Source organism: Euleptes europaea, chromosome 1 (assembly GCF_029931775.1).
Source record: "Euleptes europaea isolate rEulEur1 chromosome 1, rEulEur1.hap1, whole genome shotgun sequence".
Taxonomy (NCBI): Eukaryota; Metazoa; Chordata; class Lepidosauria; order Squamata; family Sphaerodactylidae; genus Euleptes; species Euleptes europaea.
The window spans coordinates 166,553,771-166,581,666 of NC_079312.1; the positions used below are offsets into that span (position 1 = coordinate 166,553,771).

Sequence of the window (27,896 nt, forward strand, 5' to 3'; positions counted from 1 at the left end):
AAGGGGCACAGTCAGTTCGTGTAGAGGGGGCTTGCCAGACCTGTAATGCCTCATAGACAAGGGGAGTTGGTTTGCCACCGTCTCTTTTCGTTTGAGCACCACCTTCCCTGCAAGGAGCTAAGGAGGGCATACAAAGTTCTCCTTTCCCATCTTTTATCCTTACAAGAACCCTTTGAGGTAGGCGAGGCTGAGAGTCTTCAACTGCTTTGTGGTTACCCGGTGAGCTCCACCGCTGAGTGAGGATCTGAACGCCGGCCTCCCCAGTTCTAGTCCAATTTCCTAACCACTACACCGCAGTGATTTCTGAGCTGCTCACAGAAGAATTGCTCGAAGAAGATTCCCCCTAAATCCCAGGGTTCCCCAGAACAGCTGGGAATCCACCAGGACGTGATAATAAAAGCCCCAACGACTTCACACAAAAGGTAAGCAGAGTGCTAAAAATCCTGGTGGATAAAATGGGAGAAGGATGAGGTCAGCTGTTTTAGGTCCCCCGCGGGGAGCAAAGCGGGGTCGAAACGGCCAAGTAAAATAAATAAAAACCAATCCCATCGCTCAGAAGGGGCTGATGGGGGTACCTGTTGGACTGCGCCTAAGCGAGAAAATGTGTTTAACAGATAAAAGCTGCATTACGACACCTGAGGATAGATCGTTTTTCACAGTCTTCACCTTGGTGTGTTTGGCTTGCAGACTCTATGGCCCAATGAAAATCAAATACGCCTCCCTGCGACGTACGGCTGTTCAGATCAGGAAGAATAACGTCAGCGTGACATCCATACGTTCTGCAGTAACCGAGTTAACCCAGGCCAAGGACTTGGATTCTTTTCTGCCTCCCCCTCTCTTTTCCAGCTAGAACATTACGATTGTACATCCTGCATGGTATCGTTTTTCTTCAACTGGTAAAAGAAATATGTGTGTATGGAGAGAAGGAAAGAGAAGCGCATAAATAGGGGAACGGGAAGAGACCAAGCCTGCTTCTCGTGGCAGTGTGGTTCTTGGCCTGGGATGGGAAAGAGGGAAGAGGATTGCTAACAGGCCTGGAGAGAAATGTCCTGTCCCTTTAACAGAGCCTTAATGTGTAGAACATAAGAAAAGAAAAGAAAAGAAAAATGTGTAGAACAGCAGAAAAAGATCTGCTGGATCAGACCAAGGCCCATCAAGTCCAGCAGTCTGTTCACACCGTGGCCCAACCAGGAAGCCCACAATAAGACGACTGCAGCATCATTATCCTGCCTGTCTTCCACAGCACCTAATGTAATAGGCATGCTCATCTGATCCTGGAGAAAACAGGTATGCGTCATTTTTACTAGTAGCCATGACTAGCCCTCTCCTCCATGAACAAGTCCACTCCCTCTTCAAGCCTTCCAAGTTGGCAGCCATCATCACATCCTGGGGCAGGGAGTTCCACAATTTAACTATGTATTGTGTGAAGAAATACTTTTCTTCAACTGGTAAAAGAAATATGTGTGTATGGAGAAAGGGGGGAGAGAAACACATCAATAGGGAAATGGGAACAGATAAAGCCTGCTTCTCATGGCTGTGCAGTTCTTGGCCTGGAAATTATCAGTCAAACCAATTCATGGCATGGAGGTCAATAATATTGCCTCCTAAACAGTGTCCCATTAAGCCTCTGCTAAATGGGGCAGAACATGTTTTCTCCAGGCAGTTGGCAACCTTAGAAAGGAGACTGGGAAGTTTGCTCCTCTTAATTTCCGCAGGTGTAACAGTGCCAAGGCAGGGTGTTAAAAGCAACCCCCCACCCCGATTTTCAAATGCAATCCTGCAAATGATCAACAGCAGTAAATCTCTTACATAGTCGTGGGATAACAGATAAACTATTCCTTCCTCTTTGTCCCAAAACATTCTCATGGCATCCTTTGGATTCACAAGCCCCACACGTTCAAAAAGGCAGCTCACGAAATACTCACAGGTAAGGGTCCTCATCCACTGCTTGAAAAGCAGACTGTACTGCTTACCCTTGAGTAGACCTTTTCCTAGCTAGGCCCACCTTTCCATTGCAATCAGCACTCTCGCAAAGAATAGCAGCCCTTCAGATGTTCATTCCAGACATCCCAAGGAACATTGTGGGGAAATCAGTGTCTCTTAATTACTAATTACAAAACCCTTAAGTGGAGTTCTAACACAGGGCACCACCCAGGATGAACTATGCCACCCATTAACTGTCCCCAAGAAAAACAGCTGGGTGGAGACACACCTGGACTTCTGGATGCACTCTGACAAAGAATCAGCCACACAATACCCTGCTGAAGCCTTTGTCCCAAACATAAGCAACTCCACAGATCATCAGTAACCCAAATCCAAAATCGTGGCACTATTCCTGACATCACAATTGTTCAACAGTGGAATCAGCTACCTCGGGAGGTGGTGAGCTCCCACTCACTGGCAGTCTTTAAGCAGAGGCTAGACATGCACTTGTCAGGGATGCTCTAGGCCAGTGGTTCCCAAACTTTTCGGGCCACCGCCCCCTTGTTTCCACAAACTCAACCCCCAGCGCCTCCTACCCTATCCTATAAAAAGCATTATTCAAAATAGGGGTTTGCATGACTCGCTAAAGAAGATAACAACAATAAAATTTCAAAACAGTTACAATTAATTGCACATCTATTCAAAATCGAATTAAAACTTTTTAGTTGAAATGTATTCAACCAAACTGATGAACTTGATCCAGTGGTACCAGCTCTTCAAAGTCTGGAAAAAATTCTGACACTTTCCACCAAACTTGCCAGCGTGGTGCCATAGAATGCTCTATTGTAAATTAGTGAACAACACAGTTGAAGGGGCCCACCTCTAGCCCCCCTGCTGCCCCCTTGCCTCTTACTGCCCCCCTAGGTAATCCCACCGCCCCCTAGGGGGTGGTACTGCCCACTTTGGGAACCACTGCTCTAGGCTGATCCTGCATTGAGCAGGGGGTTGGACTAGATGGCCTGTATGGCCCCTTCCAACTCTATGATATGATTCCCTAGTTGCTTTCTGAAATCATGGATATGACAGCAGTCAGAAAATTGGCCCACAGACTAGTCAGGGTGCATCTAATCCTACAGCCTCGATAAAGCAATGTAAATATGGATCTGAAGAAAACCACTAGAAGCTACAGTTGGATGTTCTGAGTTTCCTACAGAAGTGTAATAGGGCAATGCTATGTCCTTTGGAATGTGCACAGGGCCAGTCTGAGAACTGTATAACATTCCCATTTGCCACACAGGCATCCACCTCTGTTGGGGGTGGGGGGAGAGTATAATATAGTATATGAAATACATCAAGAATCCACTCCCAGGAATACCTAGATCTCTGTGTTCCAAACTGCATGATACATTGATAGAGAGTTGGACTTGCATCTGGGAAACCCAGATTCAACTCCCCCCCGGAAGCTCGCTGGGTGACCTTGGACAAGTCACCCACTCTCAGCCTAACCTAACTCAGGGGAGGGGCTGTAGCTCAGTGGCAGAGCCTCTGCTTGGCATGCAGAAGGTCCCAGGTTCAACCCCCGACATCTCCAGTTAAGGGGACTGGACAGCAGGTGATGGGAAAGACCTCTGCCTGAGACCCTGGAGAGCCACTGACAGTCTGAGTAGACAATGCTGAGCTTGATGGACTGAGGGTCTGATTCAGTACAAGGCAGCTCCATGTGTGTTCATGTGCATGCCTCACAGGGCCATTGTGAGGATAAAATGGAGGAGAATGATGTAAGATGCTTTGGGTCTCCATGGGGAAAAAAGATGGGGTAAAAATGAAGTAAATCAAGGGATAGATGAATAGATCAGCAACACACGTCTCATTTTAGCATTTGACCATAGACATATTACAAAGGCAGGCATCCATGACAGCTTCCCTGTGCAACTTTTTTATTATTATTAATTCCCCCCCAACATATAAAACATACAACAACATACAACAAAAAACATACAAACCACATGACATAACAATTCTGCCTATCAATACAACTCTAGGTCAAGTTACTGTTTGTGAATAACTGGAATGGGTTTCTAATCCTTCTAGCCTGAACTGATATAAAACTATTAAATGCTTGTGTGTGTGTGTTAAGTGCCATCAAGTCGTTTCCGACTCATGGTGACCCTATGAATCAATGTCCTCCAAAGTGTTCTATCCTTAACAGCCTTGCTCAGATCTTGCAAATTGAGGGCCGTGGCTTCCTTTATAGAGTCCATCCATCTCTTGTTATGTCTTCCTCTTTTCCTGCTGCCTTCAACTTTTCCTAGCATGAATGTCTTTTCCAGTGACTCTTGTCATCTCATGATGTGACCAAAATACGACAGCCTCAGTTTAGTCATTTTAACTTCTAGGGTCAATTCAGGCTCGATTTGATCTAAAACCCACTGCTTTGTTTTTTGGGCAGTCCGCGGAATCCGTAACACTCTCCTCCAACACCACATTTCAAAGGAATCTACTTTCTTCCTATCAGCTTTCTTCATAGTCCAGCTCTCGCACCCATACATAGTTATAGGGAATACGATGGCATGAATTTACCTGATCTTGGTTGCCAGTGACACATCCTTACACTTCAGAATCTTTTCTAGTTTACACAACGAAATATTGGTTTGTTAAAACTACATTGACCTGCTATATACCTATGCAACATTTTGATGGGGAAACCACACTTTTTAGAGTGGGCGGCCTGCCCTTGCTCGTGCGATTCCTGCTGGGGAACGAGCAACGCCCTTTTCCCCACAGCCCCGACGCCGATCGCTGCTCTTTCTGAGCCAGAGAACAGACTCGTTTTCCCGGACAACCTGATTGCGTTTGACAGCTCCCGGCTCGCCTGCCTAGAGCCACACAGCATGAAGTCAAAGCCGGGGTCTGCGGACGGGGGGGGGGGGGAGACACAACCCTCAAAGCCAGGGCCACCCAAGCCCGCTCGAACGGTTGCCGGAAGCCAAGTGGCCAGGCTTTCGAAGCATCGTTAACGGAGATAAAGAGGGTGTCCTGCAACAGGTGGGGAGCAGAGGGCAGGAAATAAATTCCACAGCAGGACAGGCTCTGCCGCCTCTGTGTACAGAGGGGAAGCGCTGGCCCGGCCGTAAATCCCCCCGCGCTGACAGCGATCTGATGCAGGTGATGGAGAGAACAAACCCAAACACATTCCCGAAGGGCAGGAGGCCACGGCACCTTCGCCAAGACTGGAAGGACGAGCGCATAAAATATGGCTGTCAGCCCCCAGGGGATGGATGGATGCGTCCAGCCCCGGTTCTCTGGGGAGTACACAAAGGCAGGAAATCCTAAGGAGGACAGTGAAGTCATTTACCATTTCGAACATTGCGACAGCCGGCTGAACGCATGAAGCCCCCCCCCCCCCACCGCCACCTAGAGCGGCATGAGATGTTCTTATTCTGAACTACTTCAAGCTTCTCGGTGTAAAACAAGAAACAATTGACCATTTTGTGCACCCTAAACGTGTGAGAGAGAGAAATTAGTGTAGTCTTCTCTGCGATGCTCTGGTTGACTACAGACAGAGTTGTTGATTTTTAATAAGTGTGTGGCAGTTCAGAAATATGAACTCACGTTACGTCTGCAGTGGTACAATCCAAAATTCTAGACCGGCCCTTAAAATTTCCATTCAACTTTGTAACCCTTTGAGTTGCGACTGCATGTCGAGTTACTGCGGCCGGTTGAAATCAACTGGTTCAGAATAGAGTAATTCTGCAGGGGACTGCATTGTAGAAATTCCCGTTTCACAAATGGAGAACTCCAGATTGATTCCCAGATAACATTTTCAAGTTTACATGTCAACGTTCGCTGTATTACACCATGTTGTGCCCATGATTTTTTGCTTGTTTGTTCTGTTACACATGTTGGAAAGGGGATGTGTTAACCAAGTGTGTTTTACTCGGGGCTCGAAAATGGAAAATGCAGGGGTTATAATATTTTGGTTGTGAAATAGATGTGTGCTCCTATACTGGAATGTGGAGAGGGCATGATAATGCAACTTGGAACATCTGCCCTGAATCAGAGGGATAGTCGGGGCCGGATTAACTGTTATGTGGAGGACTCTGTAATATAAACACCACGGTTCTCTCACAGCTAGGAATTTCCCAGTGCAAAAACTGAGGCCATCTTGTCCCTGGCTTTGAACTTTAAAAATTCCAAAACATGGCGGCCGCTCACCGCCCCATCAACGGGGATAATCTGGCGGTGTGTGAATGCCGGCAGAGGGGATTACTTGGTTTTATGTGTTAAGGAGATTTGCTGCCTGTCTGCTATACACACACACACACACCCCGAGGAACTCTGGTCTCTGATTTAGCTAGTGTGCTCTGCTGGAAGTAGCCACCTTACTGTTACGGGCCACTGAAGAAAACATCCCTCAGTGGCCATTAATGTCCGTGGAGGAAGCATCAGCTGATCATTGCTGGCCAACTGCAAGCAATCAAGCGCAAGGAAAATAGGGTTGCTCAGCGGCCGCTTCGCTAAAAGACAGTTCAGCCCAGCCACCCTTTTAGTGTGCCCCTGTGAATACCCGCAGGCCCGAGAACATTGAGCAAGTTTTATAACTTAGGAAGGCCAACAGCATCCACATTTCCGGAAGCAACGCAATTTGGGACTGATCCACGGACCCTCGGGGATATGGCGATGCTTGGAAACCATCCGAAAACCCAAGATATAACCACCACAGTGGGTACGCAACCCACTGCCATATGCAGGATTCAGTGTGTCGCTTGACATTCGGAGCAGCACACACAAGAGATCAATCCTGCAGCCATTGTGCTGTACAACCGGCTGACCACCTATAATGAATCTAACATGTTTTGAGTCAATTGCAGGTTCAAGAGTCCAGGAAGAGCCCTGATCGAGGGGTGTCGAACTCATTTGTTACGAGGGCCAGATATGACATAAATGTCACTTGGTCAGGCTGGGCCACGTATACCATAAAATTTAATGCCAGGTGCCAGAGATACAAACTTTATAGAAGACATGGGCAATTAATGATATTATTTTTTTTACTTTATTTTTTACTTAAAATACAAACATGCTTAAAGCAATAACACTCATACAGTATTTTCTTTTATTTAACAGTCTTTGATCATTGACACCTTGGGATGGGGGGGGTAGCTGCCTCAGCTGGCAAGACCACAGTGGGCTCACCTGCCCAGATCGGGAGTGGGGGGGGTGGCAGCCTGGGTTAGCTCGCAACCGGATAAGACCCCTTAAGGTGCCGGATCTGGCCTGCGGGCCATATGTTTGACACCCATGGATTAGACCAGAGTTCCCCAAACTTTTTGAGTCATGGAGCACTTTACAGGTGAGAAATTCATCACAAAGCACTAATTTTCACCTAACACCTATATACTAAACCAAACGACAGGAATATTTTTCTTTCCAATCTCTTCATGGAGCACTAGATGTTTCGTGGAGCACCAAGTGCTCTATGGAGCACAGTTTGGGAACTTCTGGATTAGGCTACCTGATTCTGGCAGGGCATGGTGGCAACAGCCATCTCCTGTTCTTCATATGCCTCTAGTAATCAAGAGGTATACTGCCTCTGAATATGGAGGTTCCTTTTAGCTGTCCTGAGAGAGATTCAAATCTTCCTAACTCTCCTCCGTGAGAACTTAGTATACTTTTAAAACCGACATGTCTCGGATCAAAAGACATTATCAGAATATGCCAATAAAGGTTGATTGGATTGGACATTATTTGCATTGAGGGTTTAGAAAGTTTTACATCGAAAGAAAGAAAGAAAGAAAGAAAGAAAGAAAGAAAGAAAGAAAGAAAGAAAGAAAGAAAAAGAAAGAAAGAAAGAAAGAAAGAAAGAAAGAAAGAAAGAAAGAAAGAAAGAAAGAAAGAAAGAAAGAAAGAAACAAAGCTGTTTTTCTACTCAACATTTTCATTCATTCCTTGACAGAGAGAAATTAAAAGCTTTCACCCAAAATAGCACTGGCTGGGCAGAGACTGCAACTGAGTCAGTCCTGAAGGGATTCATGGCATAAGGCTATTATCCCTTTTCGCCTCCCCTTTGCCCCACCCTAGCCAATGCTACACAGCCTAACTTTGCATTTTTATGCCAGTGTGTTTGTGTGTGTGTGTGTGTGTGTGTGTGTGTTGGGGAGGGTGATGCTTATTTCTGCTCGTTGGTGGCCACTGTATGCAGAGGAAGAGACTCTAGAGAGAGGCAGTTTTCTCCATACAAATCTGGGAGAAATATATTCATATCATGAGGCAAACAATCATTTAGTATTGTGCTTGGTGCTCCAGCTAACATTTCCATCCGGAAATCATTCATGGATAGCATTCCAGCAATCAGGATTTCTTGGCTGTCTGGCTATTTCATGTTATTTCTGCATTCCTATTATTTTTAGTTCTGATATCAGTCGGTCCACCAGGGTACAGCAATCCATGTTATTTATTATTCATTTACTTCATTGGTAAGACAGGCAGGGGGTAAATGAAGTATAGGCTGGGTTTTACATACAACTTCATTAACATACTTCCCTTGGCCAGCTCTCAATTGCACTGGCGAAAAAAAAAACTGCATCATGAAGCAGCCCACAGCCCACAGATCTCATACAACAGAAGCGCAACGTGGACATGCAAAAGAACCACATGAGCCATGCTACTCACACTTTATTAATATGACTCGGGGCAGCTGATCATAGAGGGAGGTGCAACCACAAAAGTCAAGGGAAAATTGGACCCCATGTGGCATAGAGGGGATTCGAACCTGGGTCTCCCAGATACTGGTCCAGCACTCTAACCACTACACCACTCTGGCTCATGTGCACATGTACCTTCGACAATGTGTTCTGTGTGTCTAATGATTCAAATCAATGGGTTATAGATCAAATCAAGCATGAATGGACCACAGAAACTAAAATGACTAAACTGAGGCTGTCGTACTTTTGTCCCATTATGAGAAGACCAGAGTCACTGGAAAAGACAATCATGCTAGGAAAAGTTGAGGGCAGCAGGAAAAGAGGAAGACCCAACAAGAGATGGATTGACTCAATCAAGGAAGCCATGGCCCTCAATTTGCAAGACCTGAGCAAGGCTGTTAAGGAAAGGATGTTTTGGAGGACGTTGATTCATAGGGTCACCATGAGTCGGAAGAAGAAGAAGAAGACTTGGTTTTTATATGCCGACTTTCTCTACCACTTAAGGAAGAATCAAACCAGTTTACTTGACAGCACTTAACACACACACAATGATGCAAATCTGCCTGTGGAAAATACAATTAGCACTAATAGTGCACCAAGCATGGGGGGGGGGGGGTGTCAGAGGTTGGGAATGTTACCAGGCAGGTCCTGTGCTAGATAATGCCTCTCCCACTATCAGAAAGCTGAATCTGGGCCATCTGGAAGGCACACTTTTCAGGAACGATGAGACTAAAATCACAGTGATGCGAAGACACCTTAGACAGGAAACGGAGGCTCACTGCACATGGGTGTCAGTCATGCACCATAAATGGTGGAAGTGGTCTTCCAGCAAGATAACCATCAGCACTGAGCTATCGTTTAAAAGAGAGCAAACCTCTAGGCCTTACAGGTGAGATACCAAACTTTAAACAGAGTCTGAGAGCCCGCATGGCGTAACAGTTAGACTGCTGGACTAAGATCTGGGAGACCCAAGTTCAAATCCCATTCTCAGCCACAGAAGCTTGTTAGGTGGGGGCAATCACACTCTTGGCCTAACCCACCTCACAGGATCGTTGTGTGTGTGTGTGATTTTGCTGTCACGTCACAGCTGACTTATGGCGACCCCCCACAGGGTTTTCAAGGCCAGAGACGTTCGGGGGTGGTTTGCCACTGCCCGCCTCTGCGCGGACTGAGAGAGTTCTGAGAGAACTGTGACTGGCCCAAGTTCACCCAGCAGGCTTCATGTGGAGGAGTGGGGGAATTGAACCCAGTTGTTGGGAGGATGAAAAGGAGAAGGGGAAAACATTGTAAGCCACTTTTTGTCCCTACAGAAAAGAAATTAATGAAGTATTAATAGGGTATTAATGAAGTAAATAAAGAAGAACAGTGTGTCTGATAAGGCTCTAAAGAAGGAAGGGTTTGGAAGATCCTTCTGGATGTCAAGATGAAATGCTCTCACTACTCTTATTATAGTGCTCCATGTTCCCCTAGCTGCTGTCCATCAAAGCTCCCCAAATCCTAAGCGCAAATACTTAAGACTATATTCCATTAATAGATTGTCTGCACTATGCCAGAAGTCGTCTTGGTGTCCCTGCTTTTAGATGTAGGCATCTTACGTGTTGCTCAAATCCGGCTGCCGTTTGGAGGGTACCATTCCATTAAACCCGTATGGAGAAGAAGCCCCAAAGAGGCATTTGGGATCTTGGATGCTCTACAGATGGTTGCCGGTTGCTGTGAATCATGAGCAAATAATAATCCTGGCTTCCAGGTGGAATCCTCCAGATGTGATCCCACCTAATCATTAATCAAATCTCATCCGGGCTGGCATTTTATAGCGCAGTCACCCGTCCCAAGATTGCACGGAGAACAACGGATGTATGCATAGGGAGGCAGCTGTGGGGCATTTCTGGCACATTTTCTGCCTCCACAACTCTAACCAATCTCCCAACTTTGTCCTCCAGCTTCACTAAGTCACCCCCCCACAAAAAAAACCCACCACCACTTTAGACTGCAAATTCTCGTTTGAGATGTCTGAAAAATGAAATGCAAGTTGCGCCTCTAAGACTGAGAATGATCTGCTGCCACCCCAGACTTGGCCAAAACAAACTTTTTTAAAAAAAAGAGAGAGAAAGAAAGAGAAAGAGAGAGAGAGATCGTAAAGATATCTTGAGCCAACAGTATGCTTTCTCGGGGCCATGTAAGAGAGAGAGAGAAGCAAAAAGGGCAGTGCTCAAACACACACACACACACACACACACAAAAGCCCCAGAAGATTGCTCCAGCGCCAACAAAGGAGGGAGGAGCACATAGCTTTCTCTGAAATCCGGGCCAATAAAATAACTGATCTGGGAGGAGTGCGGACTCCCCTCCACCCAGCAACTGCCCTGCCACTTTTCAGGAATCATGTCACTGAATCCTCCAATTCCAGCAAAGGAAAAAGGAATCGGGAGACCCAGTTCGCAGCTCACCTCTCCGCATCGTGGTTTGCCCCCATCACGTGGCCAGCTTCTCCTAATTCTCGTCCTGTCCTCTAGACAGAAACCCCGCCCCGAGCCATATCAGATCATCCCAGAAATTCACCACGGCTCATCTGTTTCTTTCCAGGATGCTTCATCCACGACTCTTGTCAATCAAACGCCTGCCCCTGTGCCATCAAACGCCTGCCCCTGTGCCACCGGCCCCAGCTGGATGGGGAGGGGAGCGAAAGAGACCCTGTTTATCTAACCATCAGAAACCGCTGGCAAACGAAACATCAGGTTCCTTCGAGGCTCTCGTCAAGCCAAGCTGTTATCAGGCCTGTCATTTCCTGGAGAGCACTGCATTTTAGCTCTAACTTAATCCTCTCTAAATAGCTTCTGTACACACCCAAATAACTGGCTGGAGCCACCATGCAAGGGAAGAGAAGGAACGGAAGGACTTTGTTGTCTCCGTGTGTGTACACAAACCAGCTGACGTCCACAGCGGGCTCAGGTACCAATAGATACCCAAAGGGCGATGTGTACGGGAGAAACAGAACCAGACAATCCAGATCCTAGGGAGCATGCAGGTCCCTGATCCTACAGATCTCAAGGCAAAAGAAGCCCCCGGTCTTTTTCCTCTTATGAAAAGCTTTGCTTCAAGCTGGGACTGAGCTTTGTGAGCTAGCAGGTAATTGGCATATAGTGGTTCGAGTGTCGGACTAGTATCTGGGAGACCCAGGTTCAAAACACCCCTCTGCCACGGAAGCTTGCTAGGTGACCTTGGGCCAGTCAGCCTAACCTGCCACACAGGGTTGTCGTGAGGATAAAACGGAGGAGAATGATGTAATCAGCTCTGAGCTGCCACTGAGGAGAAAAGTGGGGTATAAATGAAGTAAATAAATGTAAAATGTTGGGTTTTCTTTTATATGTAGACTTTGCCTATTTCCGGAGAAAGAAAGAAAGAAAGAAAGAAAGAAAGAAAGAAAGAAAGAAAGAAAGAAAGAAAGAAAGAAAGAAAGAAAGAAAGAAAGAAAGAAAGAAAGAAAGAAAGAAAGAAGGAAGGAAGGAAGGAAGGAAGGAAGGAAGGAAGGAAGGAAGGAAGGAAGGAAGGAAGAAAGAAAGAAAGAAAGAAAGAAAGAAAGAAAGAAAGAAAGAAAGAAAGAAAGAAAGAAAGAAAGAAAGAAAGAAAGAGAAATTGTCAAATTGACAATTTGACAGAATTGACAGAAATTGACAAAGAAAATTGTCAATGCAGGTGACAATATAAACAGCCCTGGGGCCAGATCCCAAAAAGGCACTGGAGTCCTTCTACCCTTGATTTTGTCTTGATCCTTCAAAAGCCCAATTTTTTTGTATAAACAGCCAAACAGCTTTTCCACCGGGGCCTAGTTGTTCCAAATACCACTAGAAGGTTCATTTTCTTTTCGTTTTTGTTTAAGAAACTATAAAAGTTCTTCTGGGCCAGGGCTGGCTTACAGTGGCCAGCGTTAAGCTTTTAAAGCTCTGGAATTTTAATTGTATCTTTAAATCTGATTTTTTAAAAATCATGTGTTTTAGATTATCAAGTAATAGGTTGTTATGAGTGTAGATTACAGCATACCCCTCCATCACAGGAACGGTGCCGGCCACAAATTAAACATGAACTAAAACAACTACAGTTTATTCCTTCGGTCATGTGTACGGCTGAAGATTAAAAAGAAAAGACCGGAGCTGCCACCTTAAAACCAACGTCACAACGAAGATGGGCAGCAAGGCATAAACGCCAACATTGGTTAGAAAGAACTACCCACCCCCATCCAAATCTGGTCCCCCATTGAGCACCAGCTCATGCTTTCTTTCTCACCAGCACACTGGGTGGGATTTAAAAAAAAAAGAAAAGGAAAAGGGGTTTTTCATACAATACACTGTTTGATGTATACACATCCTTAGAAGCCTGGCATGAAACAGAAGGTAGGACATAGGAGCCATGTTCTAGTATACAAGGAATAAATAACTTTACAAGAAACTTTATTATACTAGAAGGGCTCTTATGTATTTTTCTACCGTGCATTATAACACTATGATATTATTAGGATGTGTACTAGATTACAGTTCTATGTCTGACCACTGAGGAAGGCCTTTTTTAGGCCGAAATGCATTCGGTCCTTATTGGGCCCTACTTTGGTCATTGTAAGATTTTATATCAAATGTGTATGTGTTTTCATGTATTTATTGACTGTGACTTGCCTATGTTATAGGCCTTATGTTTTTAACTTCACTGTGCACCATATTAAAATGTATATATTTGTAATTTTAGCATTTTGTAGCTCAACCTCTTTGGTTTGGATTCAGCATTTTGGTTGAGTTTAATTTGATTCTCCCCCCCCCTTTTTTTTTTTGGGTGGTTGTTCCGGCTTTCTTACAAACCCATATACACACCCTTCAACGGATTGCCCTGGTGGACGCAGTTCTTAAGAGCGGCTTTTGCTGGGTGTAGGTGAAATCCTTGTTCCTCCCACCCCAGCCAAAGTAAGCGTGGCCCGCGCCAAAGCAGGGGCCTCGGTACAAATTGGCTCCAAAGCAGCACGCCAAGTTTGCAAGGCCCCGTGTCGGCCTGAGCAGTTCTGCGTTCTTATCTGTCGATGCATCTCTCCAGCGCATAGACTGGTAGCCTCTAAGCTGCCAGCAAGGAAGCAAAATAAATTTAAATGGTGGTGTGAGAGGGGGGCACCACAGAATCCTCAGCAGCCTCTTACAGATGTCATCGACGAGTAAGAGTTCTGAGGAGATCATATCTGGACCTGGGGATTTATTGGGTTTTAGTTGTTTTAGTAAGGGGACAATCTCATCAGGCGTTACTATGGGCCATGGTTCCAAATTGGGTGCTATGGAAGTTTGTGGGATGATTGTCTAAAGAGGAGTCTGCATAAAGTGAAGCAAAATACTGAATCCAGTTTGACGAAGAAAAGGAGTTTGTGGTTTGATTAGCATTTATAATGTTCCAGAATCGGCTTCGCCACCACCTGTGTGATTGTGGAACCAGCGAAATAGAAACTTTAGGGCACTTACTTTTATCTTGCAAAAATTGGAACAAGGAGAGAACGATGTGGATCACACCTATCTTAACCAAGTACAATCTTCCCTCTGAACCCTGGATCGTTCCCTTTCTCCTATCAGATTTAGAGGTGGATATCAAGACAATCCATCAGGTTGCCAAATATTTAACCCAAGTAATGGTTTTAAAACTATCCCGGTAAATGACACTGGCATTTGGCCTAAGAGGTTTTGTTGAACATGTATAACTTTATTATAAGCTTTATACGCTTCATGTATTTTATAGATTTTAGGCATCTATGTGTTATATGCATATGTTTATGACTTTGTTAATGAGAGACAAACGACGACAACAATGACTACTACTACTACAGATGTCATTAGCAAATGCAGAAGCACCCCTCACCCCCCAGCTGGGGAAGCTGTCCCCTTTCCTTTTGTACTGCCGCGCAAGCCCCACGCTATCTGCGCTTGCCAACCCCAGGCCAACCCCATTCCTTCCCTTCCTCCGACATTGCTTCACCCGAACCCGAGGAGGAGCTGGGGCTGTTGGACGGCTTTAAAGGGCTAAATTGCTGAGATTGAGGAAATTCCTGCCCCTCGCCTTGCCGGAGCTTCAAACAAGTCATTTATAACCAGCCGTAAAATCTTTGCAGCTGGGATGCTATATAAGCCATTTGTCTCAGTAACGGCATTCCTGCCAGTGGAGACCATGTCCCGCACATGGAAATACACACATACCAAACACACACACACCACACTAAACTATACATATTCACCTGCCTACCCTTTGCCTACTAACAATTGCTAACATGCACACACAATGCACACAACAGAGAGAAAAGTGACCCTAATGCGCACAGATCATTTTTTCACACCTTGCCTGGACATCACATTAGGCAAACAGCATGCTCACACACAGGTAAGGCTTTATTTAGAACACTCACGTGTTTGGAGCATGTACAGCAGGACACAACATACAACACAATTCAGTGTACACACTGGAAATGGAATGCAAGCTTAAGAACATAAGGACATAAGAAAAGCCATGCTGGATCAGACCAAGGCCCATCAAGTCCAGCAATCTGTTCACACAGGGGCCAACCAGGTGCCTCTAGGAAGCCCCCAAACAAGACGACTGCCGCAGCATTGTCCTGCCTGTGTTCCACAGCAACTCATATCATAGGCATGCTCCTGTGGTCCTGGAGAGAATAGGTATGCATCATGACTAGTAGCCATGAATAGCCCCCTCCTCCATGAACATGTCCACTCCCCTCTTAAAGCCTTCCAAGTTGGCAGCCATCACTACATCCTGGGGCAGGGAGTTCCGCAACTGAACGCTGTGTTAAGAACCTAAGAAAAACCCTGCTGGATCAGTCCAAGACCCATCAAGTCCAGCAGTCTGTTCACACAGTGGCCAAACAGGTGCCTCTAGGAAGCCCATAAACCAGGCGACTGCAAGAGCATTATCCTGCCTGTCTTCCACAGCACCTAATATAATAGGCATGCTCCTCTGATCCTGGAGAGAACAGGTATGCATCATGACTAGTATCCATTTTTGCTAGTAGCCATGAATAGCCCTCGCCTCCATGAACAAGTCCACTCCCCTAAACCTTTCGACGAAGGTGGGATTCGAACCCATGCATGCAGGGCACAATGGATTAGCAGTCCATCGCCTTACCCACTCATCCACCTCGTCTTTTGAGCACGCTCACGCACAGGTATAGCTTCATTCAGAACACTCGCATGTTCAGCTCATCTACAGCAGGAGGCAACGTACCACACAATCCAGGTGTGCACACTGGAAACAGAATGCAAGCTTGTTTTTGTGTGCGTACATTTTAATTACAGTCGAGGTTCCCCGGAGGCCGCATTCTGTACCAAATAGTAACTTCTGAGCTTGTGCAGTGGAAATGTGTAACCATGGAGCATATAAATATATTTATAAGCCATGGAGTATACAAACCCTTGCCTGTGCTCTCTTAGTAATGATTCGTGTCACAGACATACACTGCTAGCACCATCGCTGGTTTAACTCAATAATAATTGGGCCCAGTTTATGTTTTATGCGTATAATATAAAATCAGGTATATTGGGTGAACTTGTTTCGCCTTCCCACAGGACGTGGCTCCAATTAGTACGTTTGGATGAGTAGGGTTGCCAGGTCCCTCTTTGCCATCGGCGGGAGGTTTTTGGGGTGGAGCCTGAGGAGGGCGGGGTTTGGGAAGGGACTTCAATGCCTTAGAGTCCAATTAACAAAGTGGCCATTTTCTCTATCGGATGGAGATCAGTTGTAACAGCAGGAGATCTCCAGCGAGCACCTGGAGGTTGGAAACCCTGTGGATGCCCCAAGATCAAAACTCAACCACAAAGCTCATTGAGAGGCCTTGGGCCGATTGCTCTCTCAGAGTATACCCTCATCTCTCAGAATTATTCATTCATTCATTCAAGATGTTTATAACCATGGAAACAATCACCATGCCATAAAAACCAAACAGCAATCAAAACCTGTAGCATTAGCAAAACCATCCTCTTTCAAAGGGCCGAGAGATGCCACAGTGTGGCGCAGTGATTAAAGTGTCAGACCAGGACCCGGGAGACCCAGGTTCAAATCCCCATGCTGCCACGGAAGCTTGCTGGGTGTGACCTTGGGCCTGTCGTACACCTTCAGTCTAACCAACCTTACAGGGTTTTTGGGAGGATTACGACGAAGAACAGAATGATGGAAAGCACTACGGGTCTCCACTGGGAAAAATGGTACGGCATAAATGAAATATATAATTAATAAATGAAGCAGGACAGAACAATAAAGCATAATCAGAAAAACATATGAAATCAACAAGAAGGCCAGGGAAAATGAAAATGGTCTAGGTACCAGATGAATCTCCATGGGCATGAAAATTGAGTTGAGGGGCCGAAACAGAAATGGCCCATCCACTTGAAAGGAGGGCAGAGTCTCTGAAGCTGATGTTAACTGATGGGCAGATTCATGCGGGAGAAGGCTGCCTTTTAAATACCCTGCCCCCAGACCGCGTAGGGCTTTACAGATAATGGCCAGCTCTTGGAAGTAAACAAGACAGGCAGCGAATCTGTTTTGGAACGGGCAAGAATCAATACTGATGACTCACTCTATCAAGCAAGCAACCTTGCTATTGTGTCCGACACCGCTGAAGCTTCTCAACAAGTCTTCCAAAGCAGCCCCAACATAACTGTGGTTATGTAACGTGGTTGCGATCGGTGGATGGTTATACCCGCAGCCAAATCATGCCTCTCCGTTGCTATAGGCACAATAAAAAATACTGCAGAAATGTTGTATAACCGCTATTTCCGTCAACTTCCTGCCTTTTCAGAGCAGGGGTGGCATCGGCATACCCTGAAGTGGGGCGTCTGAAGGGGCTCAAGGCTGCTGGCAGGGCCCACTGCTGCCAACACCCCCTGCCCACTCACTTGCTAGCGTTCCACCACCCGTGCCCCCTGCTGCTCACGTCGCCCGGTGCCACTGGGGAAAGAGCTGCGGGCAGCCGTATGGGCAGCGATGGTGCTTCTGAGCAGATCAGGGAAGGACACACAAACGGGCAGGAGGCAGGCAGATGGGCGGGAAGGAAGGAGGGCATGGGGGGCTGGTGGTGAGGGGTCTTGAGACCAAGTCCTATGAGGAAAGGTTGAAGGAGCTGTTTAGCCTGAAGAGGAGAAGCCTGAGAGCTGATATGATAACCATCTTCAACTACTTGAAGGAATGTCATATTGAGGATGGTGCCGAGTTGTTTGCTGTTGCCCCAGAAGGTCGGACCAGAACCAACGGGTTGAAATTAAATCAGAAGAGTTTCCGTCTAGACATTAGGAAGAATTTTTTAACAGTTAGAGCGGTTCCTCAGTGGAACAGGCTTCCTCGGGAGGTGGTAAGCTCTCCTTCCCTGCAGGTTTAAAAGCAGAGCCTAGATGGCCATCTGTCAGCAATGCTGATTCTATGACCTTAAGCAGATGATGAGAGGGAGGGCATCCTGGCCATCTTCTGGGCATGGAGTAGGGGTCACTGGGGGTGTGGGGGGGAGGTAGTTGGGAATTTCCTGCATTGTGCAGGGGGTTGGACTAGATGACCCTGGTGGTCCCTTCCAACTCTATGATTCTATGGTGGGCAGAGGAGGGGAGTGGTGCCACGGGAACGCTCAGCCTGGGCGCCCCAAAAACCTAGAACTGGCCCTCCTTCAGGGGTCCCGATCACTGGTGACAGGCTAGAGCAGGGGTGTCGAACTCAATTGTTATGAGGGCTGATATGACATAAATGTCGCTTGGTCGGGCTGGGCCATGCCTCGCCAGCCCAGATTTAGAGAATGGGGGGGGGGGGGCTGCCTCGGCTGGCTTGCGGGCCAGATAAGAGCTCTCAAGGGACCGGATGTTCGACACCCCTGGGCTAGAGTGTTATTATCTGTTGTTCACAATACTTTTTTCATTTCATCTAGATTACACATGGAAGTCAATCGGATAAGGCTGGATGGCTGTCACATGCAGCGCTGGCAGTGTCTGAGTGCGCCAGGCGTGGCTAACTGCACACTGTACGGATGAGAGAAGTTTCTACGCCTTCATTTTCGGAAGAGTTCAGCAACCAAAGTCTTCTTTTCCGAGTGACCACCGCAGTCAGGTTGCAGGCTTCGTGAGTTGCACTTGTGACAAAAAGCACCCTTGCAAATAAGTCTGAAAAAGTTACCAGGATGTTGCTGTTTTTCAAACTAACTTGCTGTCATCTTTTGATACTCCCCTGCCCATGGTTGTCTGTGAGAGTTAATTGTGCTACATCATCAGCCAAAAAGGAAGCTAAAGAACCAGGCCTGAGAAAGGAGGGACTGTGGCACAGTCTGTAGAGCATCCGCTTGGCATGCAGAAGGTCCCATGTTCAATCCCCGGCATCTCCAGTTAAAGGGACTAGGCAAGTAGGTGATGTGAAGGACCTCTACCTGAGACCCTGGAGAGCTGCTGCCGGTCTGAGTAGGTAATACTGAATTTGATGGACCAAGGGTCAGATTCAGTATAAGGCAGCTTCATGTGTTCATGTGCTTGGGCTCTTCTTTGTGAACCCAGAGCCTATCCTGGACATCACTGCCAGTAAAGCAGATGGGACATAAGACAGAGATGTGTCTACACTACAGGAGAAGGGGTTAAAACCCAGCAAAATTAAGAGACTTGCTGCTCTCTCTTTCATACCCTGGGATTTCTGCAAACAGGTCAAGGATGTCGGGCAGGACAGTCTGATGTTCATGGAAGCAAGACATCAGCAAAAAAAAAAAAAAAACCCACCCCAAAATAAAATAAATATCCAGATGCCTAAATGAGCATCACGCCACACAAACATGTACAGAAATTACTCCGCAAAGTTCTTGTAGGTTATCCGGGCTGTGTGACCGTGGTCTGAGAGACACTGTCCTTCAGTGTTACTCCTCTGAACATGCCTGCCACAGCTGCTGGCGAAACGTCAGGAAAGAAAATACCAAGACCACAGTCACACATCCCGGATAATCTACAAGAACCGATGAACTCTGACCGTGAAAGCCTTCGACAATACTCAGAAAAGCCTTTCCTATACAAACTTATCCACACTTTACTTACACCTTGACCACAAACCCAGCCTCGCTGCCAGTTTCCTGAACCGTCCCTCGGCCTCCATTTTGACCGCCTAACATAACTTGCCATGTTTCCACGCGGGGTCCGGAACAACTCTGAGTTTCCGGATTCGTTCCTGGCATGCCGTGGGTGCAAAGCAATTGGTACAAGCCACCAGACAGTGGACAGGCGAAAATAAATAAAGGGGACGAAATATCTCACGGCACTAAACGAGGCGATGTGCCAAAGAAGAAAGCGCCAGGGTTAAAAGCCTGCCTGGAAGCCGCACCTTCTATACTGGAAACCCTACTTCCAGATGCGCAGAGAGCATAGCTGAGTATGAACACTCTATGGTGATGGAAAGAGACTCTGTTCAAGCACAGAGGCACACTTTATCACTTAATGTAAGTTCAGAAAGGACGTGAAAAATGGGACTGGGAATAGGTCTCACTCCCTAATTCCCCTGAAAAATCTGTTTTGAATTATGATTACTGAATTATTGTTTCCTTAAGTTTTTTTTAACCTTCCTCACCCGTTGCTCATTCTGCCCCTGTAATTTATACAAACACTTTTTTGGGGGGTCCACCCACGATTCAGTTACAGATCTAGACAGGAAGCCTCTCCATGGTGACGGAAAGGCACTCTGTTCAAGCACAGAGGCACCCTTTATCCCTTAACACAAGTTCAGAAAGGACATGACAAATGGGAGTCGAAATGGGCCTCTCTCCCTAATTCCCCTGCAAAGTCTGTTTTGAATGATTATGACTGAATTATTGTTTCCTTAAGTTTTTTTTTAACCTTCCTCGCCCTTTGCTCATTCTGCCTCTGCAACTTATACAAACACTATGGGGGGGGGGGGAGAGAGGGAATCCACCCAAGATTCAGTTACAGATCTAGACATGGTGATGATTCAGTTACAGATCTTAGGCATGATGACGGCAAGGCACTCTGTTCAAGCACAGAGGCACACTTTCTCACTTAACCCAAGTTCAGAAAGGACATGCCAAATGGGAGTCGAAATGGGCCTCTCTCCCTAATCCCCCTGCAAAGTCTGTTTTGAATGATGATTGTGTGGGTGTAAAGTGCCGTCAAGTCGCAGCCGACTTATGGCAACCCCTTTTTGGGGTTTTCATAGCAAGGGAATAACAGAGGTGGTTTGCCAGTGCCTTCCTCTGCACAGCAACCCTGGACTTCCTTGGTGGTCTCCCATCCAAGCACTAACCAGGGATGACCCTGCTTAGCTTCTGAGATCTGACGAGATCAGGCTAGCCTGGGCCATCCAAGCCAATTACAAAGCAGTATTTAAAGGGGCAAGGACTTGATTTGAGTTTGGAGACTGCTGGTGCATAGATTCCCCACAGGAAAGTGTAGGTCCAGCAAGCAACGGACCTCAGGTAAAACCCCCGCGCATAAACCGATTACTGAATTATTATTTCCTTAAGTTTTGTTTTTTGTCTCCCCGTCTTCGCCCTTTGCTCGTTCTGAATTTTATGCAAGCACTTTTTTGGGGTGGGGTGGGGGTGGGAAATCCACCCACGATCCAGTTACAGACCCAGACAGGAAGCGTTTTGATTTTCCAGGCGCCGGCGAAAGAGTTAAAGTGCCACATTTCTAGCGAGCGCTTTGGCAGCCAGGCCGGGGTGGGGCCGCGCCGAATGAAACCCGCTGGAAAGGGAGCGAGTGGGGAGAGAGAGCCAGCTCCCATCGGACGCGGGGGGGGAGAGAGAGAGGTGCAAGGGGGGGAGAGGTGCAAGGGGGGGGGGAGAGGAAGGAATAGCACTCGAGCCGCGTCCCCAGGTGCCCCCCCAAAGGTGTTGGGGAGCTGCCTCCGCCGGCCCCGGGGTGCGCGTAAAACCAAGGCTCGCCCTTCGGCAAGTTGTAAACAGTCGCGGCGGTTGCCAGGAAAGCGGGGAAGGAGGAAGGGAAGCGGTTTGGCAGCCGCTCAGAAGAGGAGCGGGAGCGCAGGACCCGCTGGGGACACCCTTGGGGGTTTGACAGGTCCCCTGCCTCCCCCACCCCCCCCGACACCCTTTCTATTTCCAGACGACATCGTCTCTCCCCCCCCCCCTTCCCCGAGATTCTCCAACCAGTTGCGCGTCGTGATGCGCTGCAGCCAATTTAAGATTTATTTTTTTGCTTTTCAGGCCAGGGGAAGTCCGGAAAAGTTAAAAAAAAAACCAAATCGCGGCTTTGTTACGGACACCACCCCCCACCCCCACCCAGTGCATGATCTCCCCAAATGCAGGCCCTCCGTGCTTTCCAGCTTCGGGCCCCAACCCCCCCCTCTCCCCACCCACACTCAAAAGCCTCCCAAGTTTCCCCTTCATCCGGCGTTCATAAAGCGCTCCCACGTCGAGACAAAGAGACGTACGTCTATAGGGGTCTGCAGGGGTAGATCCCCGGTTCCCATCTCGGCTGGCGCCCCATCACCCACTTGCCGGGACAGCGAGGGGAGGGGGGCTTTCCCCTCGGCGTGTCGCCTCTGGGTCCCTCCCCACCCCTCGCGCAAAACGCTCTTTTGCGAACCCCCTAACCCGAGTTCCAAAGCTGGGGGAAAGTTGGGAAAACTGGAACTCCGACCCGCCAATCGGCTTTGCCCCCAAAACAGCGCCCTCTAGGAGGATCCCCCCCTCCCGGGGCCGATCCACCCGTGCCCCACGCCCACGCGCGCTCTCCCGTGCCGAGATCCCCCGACCCCTCCAGCCGCGCGCCCCCACGGTATTCCCAAACAGGGAGCCCGAGCCGAGCCGGGACCGGCGCGCCCGGGAGGAGGAGGAGGAGGAGGAGGAGGAGGAGGAGGAGGGGGGGGTCACCTACATTGCAAGCTGGCCGGCTGGGGCCAGCCGAAGGGATCCAAGCCCACGAAGCAGGGGCCGATGCCCGACTTGCGGAGCATGCAGGCGCTCCGGTTGGTGACATCGTAGAGCTGCCGCGGCGCGACGGCGAACGCCTCCATGCAGTCGTACATCGCCCTCTCCGGCGCGGCTCCGTTTCGGGTGGAAACGGGCGAGGGCTGCAGCGAGGGGGGGTCGTGGCGGCGGCGGCGATGGTCCCCGGGATGAGGATGACGGGCTGTCGGCGAGCAGGGTCCGGGCACAGGCTGGGGAGGAAAGGTTCGCCGCCGCTGTGCGTGCAGAGGCTGAGGTTAGGAGGGCGCACGCCGGCGCGCGGGATCCCCCCGAGTTGGGACGCCGGGGGTCCAGGCGCTCGGGCGGCTGCTCCCTTCGGCCGCGAGCGGCTCCGGGCTTGGCGAGCTGGGGGGGGGGGGGCGCGGCTCGGGGCCGAAAGGGGGCGGCGCCGCGTGGGAGGGGCGCTGGAGGCTCTGCCGAAACGCGGCAGCCGCGCGCGCGCGCGCACACACATGCACACACGCCCGGGCGCGACAGCGCTGCAAGGAGGACCTAGGAAAGGCGCGCAGTGGTCCTTTTTTTTCTTTTTAATTTTTATTGTAATTTTCCAACAAAACAAAAAAACCATAATACAAACAAACAAGAAATAAAAAGAGAAACAACTATAACAATATAAAAAACTACATAAGAATATATATAAAATACAATCAGTACATTCTTATTACAATTATCTTGCCCTTTTTATTCCCACCTCCCTACACCAGAAAAACAAACAAGAAATGAAAAGAGAAACAACTATAACAATATAAAAACTACATAAGAATGTACTGATTATATATATATAATACATACATACATACATACATACATATATATATATATATATATATATATATATATATATATGTATGTATGTATTATATATATATATAATCAGTACATTCTTATTACAATTATCTTGCCCTTTTTATTCCCACCTCCCTACACCAGAAATAAACAAGAAATAAAAAGAGAAACAACTATAACAATATAAAAAACTACATAATAAGAATGATATATATATATATATATATATATATTTAAAGACACTTAAAATACAATCAGTACATTCTTATTACAGTTATCTTGCCCATTTTATTCCCACCTCCCTACACCAGTGTACCCTTAATCCCTCCCGCCGCCGTGTCGAACTTCCGGAGAAGTGTCTAAACAGTTTGTCAATAAATTATTTTAACAATATATTGTCGAAGGCTTTCACGGTCGGAGTTCATTGGTTCTTGTAGGTTATCCGGGCTGTGTAACTGTGGTCAGTGTTACTCCTCTGAAGATGCCTGCCACAGTTGCTGGCGAAACGTCAGGAAAGAAAATTCCAAGACCACGGTTACACAGCCCGGATAACCTACAAGAACCAATATTTTAACAATAATTTGAATTACTAAATTGGATCGACAACTCGTTCACTATATTAGCAAAATTCATTTTTGCCAGCTTATCCCAATGTGCGAAGGCTTTTGACCACATAGTTTTAAATTCTTCCACGTCCTTCCCATGTAGGGAATCTGTTAGTTTAGCCATTCACTCAAATGCTGATCGGACAAGCTTGCAATGAGGAAATAACAGACACGCGAGCGCACGTACGCAGCGAGGTTGGGATTCCCCCCCTCCCTCTCTCCCAAGCTCCATCCGCGATACCTTTCAAATCAACAACAGCAGAAAGATCACAAAGGCTATGCGTGCTTCAATGAGAGCCAGCGTGGTGTGGTGGTTAAGAGTGGTGGTTTGGAGCGGTGGACTCTGATCTGGAGAACCGGGTTTGATTCCCCACTCCTCCACGTGAGCGGCAGAGGCTAATCTGGTGAACTGGGTTGGTTTCCCCGCTGAGTGGTGCGGACTGGCCAGGGTGTCAGCTTGCCCAATGGCAAGTGGGCCCTGTGGGCCCCTGATGAAGTGGGCCCCTTAAACATTAGACAATATGTTAAAACTGTTAATGACCTTCTAGTAGCTTGAAAATATAATAGGTTCCAATACTATTACTGTATGCAACTACATACAAGACTAGATTAATTAATGCCGTCGTATTCCCTATTACTATGTATGGGTGTGAAAGCTGGACAGTGAAGAAAGCTGATAGGAAGAAAATAGATTCCTTTGAAATGTGGTGTTGGAGGAGAGTGTTACGGATTCCATGGACTGACCAAAAAAACAAATCAGTGGGTTTTAGATCAAATCAAGCCTGAACTGTCCCTAGAAGCTAAAATGACTAAACTGAGGCTGTTGTATTTTGGTCACGTCATGAGATGACAAGAGTCACTGGAAAAGACAGTCATGCTAGGAGAGTTGAGGGCAGCAGGAAAAGAGGAAGACCCAACAAGAGCTGGACGGACTCAATAAAGGAAGCCACGGCCTTCAATTTGCAGGATCTGAGCAGGGCTGTCAAAGATAGGACATTTTGGAGGACTTTCATTCATAGGGTCCCCATGAGTCGGAAGCGACTTGACGGCACTTAACACAACACACACATGCAACTACAATTTTAATTGTACCTTTGTTCCACTTATGTATTTTTTGAAAATTTTATTTAATTCTTCTAAAAATTAATGATAGCCTTATAGTTGTGGGTGGGCCCCCTTTGACTCCGGGCAACCAGTATTTTTAGACCCATTCCGCCACTGTCCCCTCTCCTACACATGAAGCCAGCTGGGTGACCTTAGACTAGTCACAGCTCTCTCAGCCCCACCTACCTCACAGGGTGTCTGTTGTGGGGAAGGGAAGGTGATTGTAAACCGCTTTGATTCTTCCTTAAGTGTAGAGAAAGTCGGCATATTAAAACCAACTCTTCTTCTTCCCGTTGAACAAAGCAGGACTTGCCTCTGAGTCAGCGTCCAAAGGATAGGGCTGCGTTTCTCACGCGGAGGCCGAATGACATGCCAGAAGTGCGGTGATCGGTCCCCATAATTCACAATCAGTTGATTACAGGCTTCCCTTGGAAGCAGGAGCCGGAAGAAAACCCAGGCTTTTGGCGACTCTAGCCTCCTCGATCAAGTAAAGCAGGGACTTAAAACAGTTTTAGGGGTCGCTAATCCCAGCCCAGTAGACCGGACAATATGATTCACAAATCACATTGGAAGTGTATTCACACTGTCACTTGTCCCAAACGGTTTGCCCCCTTTAGTGGTCCACAGACAGAGATCCACTGCGGATCAGGTCCTCTACAAAAAGGGTCAGTGTCTGCCTCCCTCACCTCTCTCCAACCCCTTCTGCACATGTATGGGTAGAAAGGGAATTTTACACCTTATTTATTGATTTTTTTTTTCTGTCTGAAAGATTTGAGGTGCAAAACCAAAAATTAATAGGTTATTTGTTGGATTAATTAATTCAAACTAAAAGGATTTGATTTTAGGAATGCACTCGAACGGGCCTTTACTGTCTGCACGCGCACAATCAGGATTCCAGATCGAATCCACAAAAATTCATGCCACAATAAACCTGCTAGGCCTGATTTTAAGTGTGATGCTGGCGAGGCAAAGAACTTCCCCTGGGCAACTTTGTACAGGCTCAAGGTCTCCTTTAAACTATGCTTCGAGCAGCTACACATGCTCAGAGAACAACAGGGGTTTTCCTGTTGTTATTCTGTCTCTCACAGCTACAATAAACCTACCATTAAAATTATGGACTGGTCATTTCTTCGTCAGAGGGCAAATGGGCAAATTTAGCAGGGGATCAAATACTTTCCCCCCTCACTGTAAGGGTTCCACTTCAGTTCCTAGCACCTCTGAGAACTGCGGTACTGATGCTGTGATAGGGCTTAGCCTGAGATTGTAGTGAGTAGCGTTGCCCGCTCCGGACGGGTTGGGAAATACCTGGAGATTTTGGGGGTGGAGCCTGAGGATAGCGGGGTTTGGGGAGGGGAGGGACTTCAATGGGATATAATGCCATAGAGTCCACCTCCCAGAGCGGCCACATTCTCTAAGTGAGCTGATCTCTGTCACCCGGAGATCAGTTGTAATAGCGGGAGATCTCCAGCCACCACCTGGAGGTTGGCAACCCCAGTAGTGAGCCACTGTCAGTCACTATACTGGATTAGATGGACTCGTGGCCTAATTTAATATGAAAAACCAAAGCCTATGCTGTTATAATAATGTGCGTAAGAAAGGCATTGACCAAAATGCTAATTTGCATTACAAATGCCTTCCTTCTACTTTTTTCTCTTTTTTTGAACATCTCCAAGATTTAAAAAATAAATTCAATTCAAAGAAGTAAACAATAAATAAAAGTGAAAAAATACATGTCTATAGGCTCATCTAACATATATAACCTTATTTTTTTTATTTCTACCTAACTTAATATGAGGCAGCTTCATATGTTCATAAAGTGTTAATACAATTAATTGCAACGTTGTGTTTCCCACACTCATTCCACATCACGGGCTTTTGAGTGAAGAGGTGGGGGAAATGCACAGAGTTGTGGGGACCGAAAACTAGACACAATCTTTTTTTTTTTTTGCCATTTTCAGCAGCAAATAACTCATTTCAGTTACTTGCTAATATGGGAGCTGGAAGGCTGGCACAGGCGATGCAGAGTTTAATTAAATTCTAGATCTTTTCAGCTAATTAACTCAATATTTTTGGAAATTATTCAAAAATATAGATTGAATCAATAGAGGAAGTTTATTTTTTTTAAAACCATTGGGGTTTTAATCTAATGGCTTTAGTTCACATTTTAAATCTGCAATCAGTGAATTAACCTATTGAGTAAACAAATGAATCTTTTCAGCCCCGTGAACAACTGCTAATTCTTCCTTCAGAGATTATACGCGATGCAACATTGCACAGGGTATTTCGAAACCGGAGACTGCTGGATCCACATCGTAACCTGTGAAGGATTTAGTCTGGCCTGTAAAATGTATAATAGTCACAGAAAAGACTTCTTTTACAAAGCAATGTTGGTGTTCCTCCCACCCGTTCCGAATCCGACCCAAAGTCAATCTCAGACTCTTCACACATTGTCACCGTGAGTTTCACAATGACTCAAACGGTGCTTTTTCGTACCTGATGTCTCAAACGTATCCCACAGCACGCGCATGCACACGACGTCTCCCTCAGATTGGCCTTGCAAACAAGCTCACAAAGTTATTACGCCTCAAAAAATGTTTATTAGCCAACCTGCCCACACATACGCATGTATGTGAGTCATCGGTGGCACATCAGTGATTGAAAGGGGAGGGAAAAAGAGGAACAACTTTCAATTTACGAAAAAACACGAGTCTTGCTAAATAATCAGAAAAAACCACTTGCTTTAGTTACTTCAGTAGCGGTTTGGTCTACACAAATCAGCATGTGAAACTTTTTATAACATGG

At 46.9% G+C, this 27,896-nt stretch overlaps 1 protein-coding gene and 1 non-coding gene across 3 annotated transcripts in view; both read right to left on the reverse strand.

Annotated features, from left to right (window-relative positions):
* Nucleotides 1-27,896, reverse strand: part of RARG (retinoic acid receptor gamma) — a 105,628-nt gene that overhangs the window by 39,802 nt on the left and 37,930 nt on the right. Inside the window, exon 1 of one of the 2 annotated variants that reach the window (XM_056859948.1) lies at nt 22,508-22,677. The exons of the other annotated variant lie outside the window; for it this stretch is intronic. Coding sequence (XP_056715926.1) covers nt 22,508-22,658 — 151 coding nt within the window. The 5' untranslated portion in view covers nt 22,659-22,677. Of the gene's footprint in view, nt 1-22,507; nt 22,678-27,896 lie in introns of those variants that run through there. 2 annotated transcript variants of the gene reach the window in all.
* On the reverse strand, nt 15,713-15,794 carry TRNAS-GCU (transfer RNA serine (anticodon GCU)). Its single transcript has one exon. It is a non-coding gene; the product is annotated as a tRNA-Ser (tRNA).